This window comes from Cynara cardunculus (genome assembly GCF_001531365.2).
Source record: "Cynara cardunculus var. scolymus isolate 2C chromosome LG 4, CcrdV1, whole genome shotgun sequence".
Classification (NCBI taxonomy): Eukaryota; Viridiplantae; Streptophyta; class Magnoliopsida; order Asterales; family Asteraceae; genus Cynara; species Cynara cardunculus.
Genome location: NC_037531.1, coordinates 19,531,840 through 19,544,944, shown reverse-complemented (window position 1 = coordinate 19,544,944; position 13,105 = coordinate 19,531,840). Strand labels below are relative to the sequence as shown.

General features: G+C 37.0%; 1 protein-coding gene across 4 annotated transcripts; it reads left to right on the top strand.

The window, feature by feature from the left end:
• Positions 1 to 312: 312 nt before the first annotated feature.
• LOC112511718 (ABC transporter C family member 8-like) lies at positions 313 to 12,562 on the top strand. Of its 4 annotated transcripts, XM_025117431.1 has the most exons (13): positions 313 to 398; positions 1,867 to 3,809; positions 3,899 to 4,219; positions 4,322 to 4,408; positions 4,796 to 5,059; positions 5,171 to 5,413; positions 5,772 to 5,936; positions 6,712 to 7,006; positions 8,338 to 8,552; positions 9,662 to 9,967; positions 10,294 to 10,357; positions 11,149 to 11,388; positions 12,397 to 12,562. In XM_025117431.1, exons 1-13 carry the CDS (start codon positions 374 to 376, stop codon positions 12,501 to 12,503), a joined length of 4,275 nt encoding a protein of 1,424 aa, XP_024973199.1. In that variant the 5' UTR covers positions 313 to 373; the 3' UTR covers positions 12,504 to 12,562. The 4 variants fall into 4 exon arrangements, with proteins under 4 accessions (XP_024973199.1, XP_024973198.1, XP_024973200.1 ...); XM_025117430.1 differs by having other exon boundaries at positions 4,796 to 5,413; XM_025117433.1 differs by lacking the exon at positions 313 to 398 and having other exon boundaries at positions 2,551 to 2,637; positions 2,879 to 3,809; positions 4,796 to 5,413; positions 12,397 to 12,503.
• The last annotated feature ends 543 nt before the right edge of the window (positions 12,563 to 13,105 follow it).

Here is a 13,105-nt window from a genome sequence, read left to right as displayed (position 1 = left end):
GACCTGAGTGGAAGAATTTAAACAGATTGGGGAACAAAAAGGATGCAGTCATTAATCCGTCATTTTCTCTTGGAATTTATCTAAAGGTATCTATCTTCATCCATACATCCTACTTACGTACTGGATTTGTCTTCTTCTATATCGAATCTGCCAAATTAGTTCCACCACATAAAAACCTGATTGATTTAGTGGTGGTGAATTTGATACGGTTCCTGAGGACTGAGAGCGGGCGATTCCGTCGTGGTGGTGAACACAGTGACTGCTACTAGCGGTGGCGGTGGTGGTGGTGGTGGTTGACGAATGATGGTGCTACGACGTCGTATGCAAGGATAAATTGGCGGATTGAAGCAGTTGTTGGATCCGAGAAATCTCAATGTCGTCTCTGAGAACTTTATTTGGTACGTACCTTCATCTTCATCTTCACATCCCATTACTCCTTTCTTTAGCATCTCTAAGATGTATATATTTATGAATAGAAATATGCAGAAAATATAGAGATATTCTTATACAAATAAATGAAATGAATATAAATCAACAATAACAAATGATGGAATCCGTAAATCTTACTTCCACTTTGCAGATTCTTCGTAAAATTGAATCGAGTCGAGTCGAGGCCTGCACTGTAGCAGTGTTCTAAAACCAAAACTTGCCGGTAGTATGGGCGTTTGTCTAGAGGATACAACAATCGAAATTCAAGTTTTAACTTGAATCTAGCAAATTAAGATATTTTCGGTGATGGAATCTAGAGAGAAAACCATAAATAAGAGAATTCGTAGTTATTCTGCTCAGAAATGATCCCATATATATATATATATATATATATATATATATAGGTGAAGGATGGTGTGAGAAAGGAAGTTATGATGAGCGTAAGAAGGGATTTGAACCCTTGATCACTTTTAATCTCATGCCCATCCAGGAATTGCGCTTTAGAAGATGCACCTCGTTAGTGTTGACATTCAATTAGAATTGATCCACCCATGAATTGCACTTTAGAAGATGCACTTCATTAGTGTTGATTGATCCAAGGGTGGAAATCTCTTCTTACACTTCTCACCATAACTTTCCTTCTCACCGGAACCCAACCATATATATATATATATATATATGTCATGCGGGGATCCCCAAACCCATCTTTTGACCTTTAAAAAAAGCTGCTTTCACGGTCTTGTCGCTTGGTGAATCACTTGAGCCCTGATACATGGAACTTGCTTTGCTCTTGCTCGGCTCACTCCCACCTGTCTTCTTCCAACCATCTTCTCCCCTCAGACCGAGCAGCATTACCAAGGAGAGCCCACCATGAACACCCATACACCAATGGGCAAACTCTTAAATGATCCATTTGATGTCAAGGTTGGTTTTATTAAGTGGGTATAGTTCCCATGATGCTCCTATGTAGGATGAGTTTCTCATGTATAAGCCAAGTTCCAACACATCTATGGAGAATTTTGCTTTTCAACCAGGAATGCAACTATTTACTGCTGAAAGCAAAAAATGTTGGAACCAGGTCTGCACAAGAACAGAAACACACTCCAAGTACGCACGGTAAAATCAAACGAAGACTTAATGTTGGGGCGATTTTCTGAAATTTATTTCTCAACTAAAGGAAAAACTTTCTGCTTGATTACAAAGAAAAACTTCTACTATTTAAAGCTGCAAAAAAAACTAATAAACTGGAAATGAAAACAAAACGTAAACAATAAGCCACATACTCCTAGGCTATAGGCAACCCACTACCCTTTATTCTATACCAAACTCGGTCGACTCATGACCAAGTCAGAATTACCATCTGCCACTTAATATGGATGCTGATACTATGATTCTAACATGTTCTGATCCAACTGTTGGTTACTAATTTTTGTGCAGGCAGGAGCATTAGGGTTCATGTGGGTGATTTTGATTTGAACTCACCAGCCATGCAAAGAAGTATTTTAGATATCTTGAATTTGGTGATCGTTTTTCTCTTCTACCTGGTGCTACTCCTAAGTTATATTAGGAAGAATACCACCAGCAGATCCAGGGGAAGAAGTGATTGGATATCTATTTCAGTTGCATTTTGTTGTTTTTTTACTTCTGTTGCATATCTTATTGCTGGTTTATGGGTGGCAACTGATGGAACACATCAATTCAATCATATGAATTGGTGGGTGTTCAGTGTAAGAGCACTAGTTTGGGTATCTTTGATGGTTTCATTGCTTATAGAAAGATTTACATCAGTGAAGATTCTAGCTTCTGTTTGGTGGGTTTTCTTTTTCGGGTCAATTTCTGTTGTGAACATCATGAGTTTGGCAGAGAAACACAGCATCATGATTTTGGTTTTGATAGAATGGGCTGCTAGCTTCTTGCTTCTCTTATGTGCTTTAAGAAACACAAAACACTTTTTCACTCAACACAATCCAAGCCAAACCTTATCCGACCCTTTATTGGCCAATGAAACACAGGAATCAACTAGAAGCCAACTAGAAGAGCCTAGTTTCTTCAGCAAATTGGTATTTTCTTGGGTGGACCCTTTACTTGCTTTAGGTTACAGAAAACCACTAATTCTTGAAGATATCCCTTCTCTGTCTTCCACGGACCAAGCAGCTGTTAGCCATGAGAAATTCACCAAGGCATGGGATTCACTTGAGAGGGACAATGGTAACTTGGTTTCTAAAGCTTTAGCCAAAGTTTATTTCAGAGAGATGGTTTTTTCAGGGATTTGTGTCTTTCTTAGGACTATATCTGTTGTCATTAGCCCATTGTTGCTCTATGCCTTTGTTGACTACTCCAAAAATGAGACCCAAGATTTACATCAAGGACTCTTATTAGTCGGGTGCTTAATTCTAGTCAAGATAATGGAGTCATTATCTCACAGACAGTTTTTCTTTAATGCAAGAAGAACTGGTATGAGGATGAGATCTGCTTTAATGGTGGCAGTGTATGAGAAGCAACTCAAGCTTTCTACTCTAGGAAGGAAAAGGCATTCGACAGGTGAAGTTGTGAATTATATAGCAGTTGATGCTTATAGAATGGGTGATTTTCCTATGTGGTTTCATGTGGGGTGGTCTTGTTTTATTCAACTATTTCTAGCTATTGGTATTCTATTCTCCATAGTAGGACTTGGTGTTCTTCCTGGTTTACTCCCCCTTCTGATATGCGGGCTTCTTAATTTGCCATTTGCAAAAGCTATTCAAAAGTGTCAGTTACAATTCATGGTCGCTCAGGACAAGAGACTGAGATCCACTTCTGAGATCCTAAATAACATGAAGGTCATCAAGTTACAGTCTTGGGAAGATAAATTCCAAAAAGTAATTGAATCTTGTAGAGAAACGGAATTCCATTGGCTGCGTGAATCTCAGTTTAAGAAGGCTTGTAGCACGGGTTTGTATTGGATGTCACCAACGCTTGTTTCTTCGGTTGTCTTTTTTGGATGCGTGCTTTTGAAAAGTGCTCCTCTAGATGCTGCCACTATCTTTTCGATTTTAGCAGCATTGCGAACTATGTCTGAACCCGTAAAATTGTTGCCCGACGCAGTTTCTGCATTAATCCAGGTTAAAGTATCCTTTGATAGGATCAATTGTTTCTTAGTTGACGATGAACTAAAAGATAACAGGACGAAAAGACACCAAGAACTTGAAAACTCGCATGACTGTATCAGAATACAGGATGGGAATTTCGCTTGGGATCCTGAATCACCCACTCCAACACTTAGGAATGTAAATCTGGAAGTAAAGTGCAGGAAGAAAGTTGCCGTTTGTGGGTCAGTTGGTGCTGGAAAGTCATCTATGCTATATGCTATACTTGGAGAAATATCCAAAACTTCAGGAACTGTGAGTTCAGAAGCTCATTCCTAGTATTTCATTATGCTATGTAAATTTTCTGACTTAATTTGAAGTTCATTCTCATTTTTTGCTTTCAGGTGGATGTTTTCGGATCAATTGCTTATGTTAGCCAAACATCTTGGATACAAAGTGGGACGATTCAAGATAATATTCTGTATGGGAAGCCAATGGACAGAACTAAATATGAAAGAGCCATAAAGGCATGTGCTTTGGATAAGGACATTGAAGCTTTTAACCATGGAGATCTAACAGAAATAGGGCAAAGAGGGCTTAACGTGAGTGGGGGACAGAAGCAGAGGATTCAACTCGCTCGAGCAGTCTACAATGACGCTGACATATATCTTCTCGATGACCCTTTCAGTGCGGTAGATGCACATACAGCTGCAACTCTTTTTAATGTATGATTTCAACTTCTTGAAATGGAATTCATGTTATTACATCGTCTTTTTTTGGCTACTCTTTATTTTTGGATGTTAAAATTCTGAAGGGTTGTGTTTTAGGATTGTGTCATGAATTGTTTAGAGAGGAAAACCGTCGTTCTTGTCACTCATCAAGTGGAGTTTCTCTCAGCGGTTGACAATATTCTGGTAATCAGGATTAAAAAAAATTATGAATGTTATTACTGGTCGGGGTTTAATCATTTGAGAACTCCATATATTGTGATAACCATGAGACCTTTAATCTTAGGTATAGTTTCATATATTTTTCCTCATCTAAGGCTAGCATTTCATGTATTGATGAACATATATTTGTTTCACAATGTGTTTGCTTCATATGTGTGAGGTTCACAATGTGAAACTTTTTTACATGTAACTTTAGATGGAAAAAATCGAACTAGTGCACTTGATGCACTAGTTCTCAAGGTTATCACAATTTCATGGATTCTCAAAAGAGGTCCCCAGTTAGAGGTCGGTGTTATATGTAAATTTTGAATCAAATTTACCAGTCGTGTTTGATTCTTCTTCCTTTTCAAGGTTATGCAAGATGGTCAAATTACACAATCAGGAAACTATGAGGATCTCTTGATGGCAGGAACAGCATTTGAACAGCTTGTGAATGCTCATAAAGATTCCATCACATCTTTAGAGCCTTCACCTCCTGAAAATAAAAGCGAACTTCTACAAACAGGAAATGTGCATCAAAGCACGGAAAATACTAATGAAAGTTACCTCAGTAAAGAAAACAGTGAGGAGCGGATATCGGCAAAGGGCATACAGTTGACCGAAGAAGAAGAGAAGGTTATTGGGAATGTTGGATGGAAGCCTTTTGTAGATTACATCATCATCTCAGAAGGATCATGGTTTTTGGCTTTATGTGTTCTAAGTCAAGTTGGTTTTGTTGGTCTTCAGGCAGCAGCAAGTTATTGGCTAGCATTTGGTATACAAATCTCTAAAATCACCAACATCATGTTGATTGGCGTTTACACTTTGATCTCCACCATGAGCACCTTCTTCGTGTTACTGAGATCAGTATTTGCCACCCTTTTGGGATTAAAAGCCTCGAAATCATTCTTCACTAAATTTAACGATTCAATTTTCAGTGCTCCCATGGTCTTCTTTGACTCTACTCCAGTTGGACGAATTCTAACAAGGGTATGAGTTCTTTGGCTTGTTAGGGGCCGTTTACTAAACTCTTACCTGGTCAGCGCTTATCGAGTCAGTTACCTTACCGGATGAACATGGCAAGGGGCGAGAATCTTACCCGGTAAGTGCGATGATAAGGATGGAGAGTTTTGGTGACGTCTCTTACTCGGTAAGTGAGCGTGACGACTCTTACCTGGTAGGCGCTTACCGGGTAAATTGTTGCATATGATACCGTTATGATGGACTACAATCTTACCCGGTAAAGTAAGTTAGAGAGTTGACTCTTACCGGTACTGGGTAAGCGTTTGGGTAAACGGCCCCTTAGTTAGAAGCAGGATTTTGGTAACTAATTTATTATTTCCTGCAGGCCTCATCTGATCAGAGTGTTCTTGATTTCGACATACCCTTTTCGTTTAATTATGCGGTTGCTGCTGGTATCGAGCTAATCACCATGATTGTCATTATGGCCTCAGTGACCTGGCAAGTTCTCATTGTAGCCATCTTTGCTATAATAGCTACAAAATACACTCAGGTGATTCCTGATTATCCTTTCCCTCATACACAAAAGTTAATGCCATTTTGAATAATGTATGTTAGAGTCCCACATTGGCTAGACTTGGACCATTTCTTCTCCATATATGTTAGAACCTTCATTTTCTCATCAAGGGCAGCGGCGGACCCAAGATTTTTGCCCAGCGGTTGAACCTTTAAGGTGGATCAAAGTCGCCCAATGTGTTTTTAGCCGAATTCCACCGTTTCGAGGGATCTTTTAAGTTTTTTGGTTGATTTCAAGGGATTTTCAAGTTTTTCGGCTGGTTTCGAGGGACTTTTTTGGGTTTTTTGTTTGATTTCTAGAGACTTTTCTCCGTTTTTTGGTTGATTTTGAGGGATTTTTTTTCGGTTTTTTGGTTGATATTCCTTGTATTTACTAATATCCTAGAACACCCCTAAAGTTTAGCGGTTGCACCTTTCATACCCTCAAAAATTCTACTTCCAGAAATAAGTTGAGTGGGTGCACGGGATCCTGCTTGAGCTTCATAGGTCCCTGAAGGCTCTATTGGAAAGTAATCTAATGGGGTTCCACTCTAGGGACTCGACACTTGGGGGAATCTATACTCGTCTAGCACCTCTTGACACTCTGGAACAATTTGTGGCCATCTAGTCTCAGTTGGAGGGGGCATGTTAAGAGTTATACCTTTTCTCCTTCCATAAATGTTGGAACCTCCTTCTCTCCTCGAGGGCTGTTTTAGAGAGTAACCTAATAGGGTTTCGCATATTCTCACAGTGTATCTTGTGCTGAAGTGCAGGGATATTATCAGCCAACTGCAAGGGAATTAATGAGAATCAATGGAACCACAAAAGCACCAGTAATGAACTATGCATCCGAAACATCACTTGGAGTCGCAACAATACGAGCATTCAAGATGCAAGAAAGGTTCTTCAAAAACTATCTCTCGCTAGTGGATACCGATGCAAGTACTTTCATCTTCTCAAATGCAACTTTGGAATGGTTGGTTTTGAGGACAGAAGCATTTTCGAACCTAACATTGTTCACAGCTAGTTTTCTCCTGGTTTTGGCACCAAAGGGTTTTGTCTCTTCAGGTATGTGTATTGTATGCTTTCGTTTATAATTCATATATATTCAAAGAAACCACATATTGTACCCCAAAGAAAATGAAGCTATTTCATCATGGTGGTATGCTCGTGTGCATACAAGTAATTGAAGTTATTTCTTGGTTTATATGCACGTCTGCATGTTATGCACGTCTGCATGTTATGCACGTCTGCATGTTATGCACATATGCATGCCAAACAAACTGCTTACAAATTACTTGTATGCACATGTGCATACCTACGAGGGTGTTCCTCAGTTTTTCATTTTTTTGCGATTTTCCCCTAAACCGGACCCTTGTTACACTCCTTATCCCAAAGCAGCAGACTGTCCAATAACTTCAAAATCAACTTAAAACCGGGGGAGGACCCACATGGATGGATACGGTGGCATGGGCCACCGCTTCATGGTTGCGTCGCAAGGGGAAAAAATTACGTTTCTGAAGGGTGCCACCGTATTGTTTTGTTGGGTGCCACCATATAGTTTTTGAAACTGAAATGTTAACACATGACTTTAATGGCTAAAATGCTAAATGCTCCTCCCTTTGTACAAAAGTCCCAGATTCAAGTCCGATAGTTGTCAAATTTGTTGTTTTTTAGCTTAAATTTTGGTGTTCTTTTTACACCCCTTGTGCTTTTAAAAGTATACGTAAACTGGACTCAAACATGGGTCTTTTCCATGTAAGGACAAGGAACCAACTAACAAATCTATATTAATATTGTAAAAAATTTTGGATATTCTTTATAGTCAAATTATGCCACCACTTGGAAAAAAAAGTTTGGGCCTGCCTTTGCTTAAAACCATGGTGGAAGTTACCGATGGCGCACAACTTTGAGCTTATAAGAGCTTCTCCAACATATTCTCTAAAATTTCTCCTAAATGGAGAATGAAACTTCAAAATCTCTAAAACAAAAATATATTCAACTCCAACAGATTCTCCATTTAGGAGATTACAACATTGATTATATCATTAAAATATTACATTCATCTAATAAAATATTATTTCTCCCTCTATTTATTTATTTTAAAAGTTTCCTATTGGTGGAAATATATTAAAAAGTATTTCTCTCATTATAATCATTTTTTGGAGTGTTCTCCAAATTTGGAGATTTTCACACTCTTTCTTTCATACTTTCTCCATTTTGGAGAAAGGTTTTGGTGAATCTGTTGGAGAAAAAAATGCCCAAAATGCCCAAAATTTCTATTTTCTCTGTTTTGGAGAATCTGTTGGAGATGATCTAAGAAGCAACAAATCTAACTTTTCATCCATGTGGGACGGGTTGTCACACATAATAACTCAATAACTTCAATCTTTGTATAGGATTGGTTGGCCTCTCGCTTTCTTATGCATTAACGCTAACGGGCACCCAAGTGTTCTTGACTAGATGGTATTGTAGTTTAGCCAATTACATCATTTCAGTAGAAAGGATCAAACAATTCATGCACATTCCATCAGAGCCACCAGCAATTGTGGAGAACAACAGACCACCATCTTCTTGGCCTTCCAAGGGAAGGATACAATTCCAGGATCTGAAGGTAAAACACAAAAAGCCTACTTTTTTAGCTCTTTCTAATAAGGAAATGCATCAGGTGTGGTGCCAATCCTTTCCAAACTATAAGAGCATCCACAATGGAGTTTTTTTTTAGAGGGGAAATTGACCAAAATAGCCAATCTTCTCAACCATATTCACTTTTTAGCCTTTTTTGGCATCGAATTCCAATTTTAGCCAAAGTTTAAGGCATTTGCGTAAAGCCTATTTTCAGATTAAAAGAAAAGGAAAAAAAAGTCTTTAATATCCTTGCACAAATTCTTTATGCAAATTTGTGTAAAGTTTTTTTTTTTTCTTTTTCAATATGAAAATAGGCTTCACGCAAATGTGTAAGGTGCTAAAATGGGAATTGATTGAAAAAATGGCTAAAAAGTAAATTTGGTTAAGGAGATTGGCTATTTTGGTCAATTTCGCTTTCTATCGACTTCGGGAGAGCTTTTTTGTCACATCAGATCGTGAAAAAGCACCAAACAAAAAATTACCATTTTTTGCTTGTAACTGCATAAGCTCTCAGTAAGCTTGCGGGTCCCACTTTTTTTTTTTTCTTGTTTTGCTTGGCCACCTAAGCTTGTGGGTCCCACTTTTTGGGAAAAACTTTAGGAGCATTTACAATTGAGTGACTTGTAAGAACTTGATTTTTGTACTTTTTTGGTCATATCATTGCCAATTCGCCGCCACAGCAAGGTTCTTATAAGCAAAAAGTGTAGTTTCTTACAATAACTAATATCGTAGAGAGTTCTTATAAGAACCTCATCCTCTTTGAGTTTTTGTACAAGAACCTTGGTTCTTACCTCAAAGTTGGTGTGAAGTGACAATTTGCCGGTTTTCTATATATTTTCTTGACTTCTATATCCAATATAATACTTAATATGTATATGTTTATTTGACTTATATTATACATGGGGCCCACAAAGTGGGTTTATAAGAACTACCATTGTGGAGTTTTATGTAGGGTATTAATTTGTTGAGTTGGAACTGACTTGACAAGAAAAAAAATACAAAAAGTGGGTTCTTATACTACTAAGAGATATTGACTAGCCTATTTTGAGACCCATTGGTTGAATTTTCTTGATGTCAATGAGCTTGTGGTTTCAGTTGAGGTATCGGCCAAATGCACCGTTAGTTCTTAAAGGGATCACTTGCACATTCGAAGAAGGGACTAGAATAGGAATCGTGGGAAGGACGGGAAGTGGCAAGACGACACTTATAACAGCCCTGTTCCGTTTGGTAGAACCTGATAGCGGAAGAATTCTTATAGATGGACTAGACATTTGCTCTATAGGCCTAAAAGACGTCAGGATGAAACTGAGCGTAATCCCCCAAGAACCGACCCTTTTTAAGGGAAGTATCCGAACAAATTTGGACCCTCTAGGACTACATTCCGATGATGAGATATGGAAGGTAAGCGCAAACAATTGGGGGCTATTCGTGGGAGAACTCTGTATTTTGTGAGAACTGTGAGATCCATTCACAGCCACACATGCTGAACCCACATATGGTAATTCACACTATGATTACTTACTTGATCGAAACCAATGTGTTTTCTATTTCAAACATTAAACCCAAACATGGTATACTATTAATACTCATTAAAATAGTGGATATGTTTGGATCTCATAGTTCTCACAGATAACTGGGTTTTCAAATGATTACCACAATTTATACCTATCTTCATAAATTTATACCATCTTTATGTAATAATGTGCATGGTTCTAATGGATTTCTAGGCATTGGAGAAGTGCCAGCTTAAAAGTACCATCCGAAGTCTTCCAGATTTGCTAGATTCTTCAGGTGAGTTGGTTTTATAGGAATATTGTTCGAACTGAATCTAATACAACACTAAGACAAAATCTGATTTGTATGACTCCAAATATGTCTAAATGTGCTAATAGACTGTTTTACAAGACTCAAGTTTATGGGACCAAACTATTGTGCACCCTATATGTAAAGGTGTAACAATAAGTTGATAGAATACTTTTTGACATCCAACAAGTTTTTTTATGATAGTTTTGAAATAAAACGTCATATTAGTCTTTTTATATGATATTATTTGAGAAGTGTCTTATAAAAATAAGCGTCCTATAAAAAGTTGTGTAAAAAAACCAATAGGACACTTACTTCAAAGGTATTGTTAGGATGCCCAAATCAACTTACTGTAACGCCATTACATACACACAATTATTTGGTCCTATAAACACTTATCCAGTAAGTGCTTATTGGGTCAATTTTTCTTATCACATGAACATGACAAGGATTCAGAATCTTACCCGGTACGAGCGATGACACGAACCAATATTCTTACCTTCTAAGTGAGAGGAACGACTTACCGGACCCATGGTAAGCACTTACCGGATAATATTTTGCATATGATGCCTTTTTAATGGACTAAAAATCTTACCCAGTAAGTTAAGTTGAAGTGTTGACTTTTACCGGTAAGCGCTCACCAGGTAAAAGTTGGGTAAACGGCCTCCTAAGTCTTATAAAGCAGGTTATTAGGATATTTGGACATATTTGACATCCTATAAATCCGATTTTGTTGTAGTGACAAGACTTTAAGCCTTACGTGTTTGCCATTTTGTCAGTGAGCGACGAAGGAGAGAACTGGAGCGCTGGGCAAAGACAGCTCTTCTGTCTTGGAAGAGTGTTGCTGAGGAGAAACAAAATCTTAGTACTCGATGAAGCGACTGCATCCATCGATTCAACCACCGATGCCGTTCTACAGAAAATTATAAGAGAAGAGTTCTCGAATTGCACCGTGATAACTGTTGCTCACAGAGTTCCAACCGTGATAGACAGTGACAAGGTCATGGTTCTCTCTTTCGGTACGTTTGTCGCTACCTATGTGCACTTTCATGCATGTTCACTACATTAAAACCGGTTTTACAAGACGCCAAAAATGTGTAAATATCCTGGCACACTGCTTTATAGGTCTTAAGTTTATAGAACCAAACAATAAGTTGATACGACGCTTTTTGGCATTCTAACAAGTCTCTTAGAGCAAATTTGAAATAAAACACCCTATTAGTCTTTTTATATGACACTATTTGAAAAAACGCCTCATAAAAAAACGTGTTCATAAGACATTTATGAAAAGTTGGTATGATGCTTTTTGGTGAATAAGTTGTAAATGTGTTACAATAAGTTGTTAGGGACGCTTTTTTGGCGTTCTAACAAGTTTTTTAGATCAATTTTAAAATAAAACGTTCTATTAGTGTTTTTATACGACATTATCTAAAAAACGTCTTATAAAAATATGTGTTTGTAACGCAGTTCTCAAAAATGTTTATAAAAAATTAATAGAACAACTTGTTTCAAAAATGTTCTAAAAAACCTCCTAAAGCGTCCTAACATCCTATTGTAACACGTTTAAATAGGAAAATACAATTGTTTGGTCGTATAAACTTAATTCCAATAAAATAAAGCAGTCTATTAGGACATATTTTACGTCCTGTAAAGTTGATTTTGTTGCTGTGGTTAAATTAACTAAGGGCCTGTTTAATAAGCTTACTCGGACTCATAGCTTATTCGGTGAGCTATACATGGTTGTTCGGTAGTGGCTTAACGGTATAGTAAGCTTCCTGAGGGAGCTTTATGCATAAAGCCAAGTTTTTCCAAAACCTGTCTCTCCCAATTAAACAACACACTCATTTCATCTATGGAAAGACCCTCCCAAACAAAAACATTCCCAATTTACACAGACAGATTAATCCAGACATATAGCTTTATCCATTCCAGACTTAAATGGAAAACCAACCAAACAGTTGTTAAGTATAATATGGGTAAGGATTAAAGTGGGTGGTTTTTAAGAAACAACTTGTTTTAATTTGTAGGGAAAATGGTGGAGTATGATGAGCCTTCAAAGCTAATGGAAACTGATTCTTTCTTCTCCAAACTTGTAGCTGAATACTGGTCCAGTTGCAGAAGGAACTCTGCTTAAACATTTGATGCCATCTATTGAGAGGTTCCACTCGACCTCGGATAAATTTTTCATAATGTTGTTTGATCTCTCGGCTCGAATTATATATATATATATATATATATATATATATATAATATATTATAAAACATTTGATAAAAACTCTTAAAAACCATTTTTTATGCATGAGTTAGAGTTTATTGATGCATATTACTTAAAATTCAAGATTACAAGTGATTTTGCATAAGTACAATTTATTAAAGCTCCATTTTTAAATTCGTATAATTAACTGCAGATAAACATAATCAAATATTGGATAAACATCTATTTTAAATATAGAAAATCTAAAATATAATTAAGATAATCATTGAGCTTCTAACAGAATGTTTGATTATTATCTTTAATAAAAATTATATTATTAAATCAAAAATAAATTACTTTGTTATTAGATTTATATTAAACTAGAAGCGTACTCGCGCAATGCAGCGAGATACATCRTGATTTTAATATTTTATTTTATTTTTTATCTCAGTCGATGTTATAATATGGCTTTATGTGATTTTGAAATTCCTCATCAATTTTTTTATAATTTAATTTATGTACAATAACGAAGTTATATTTGA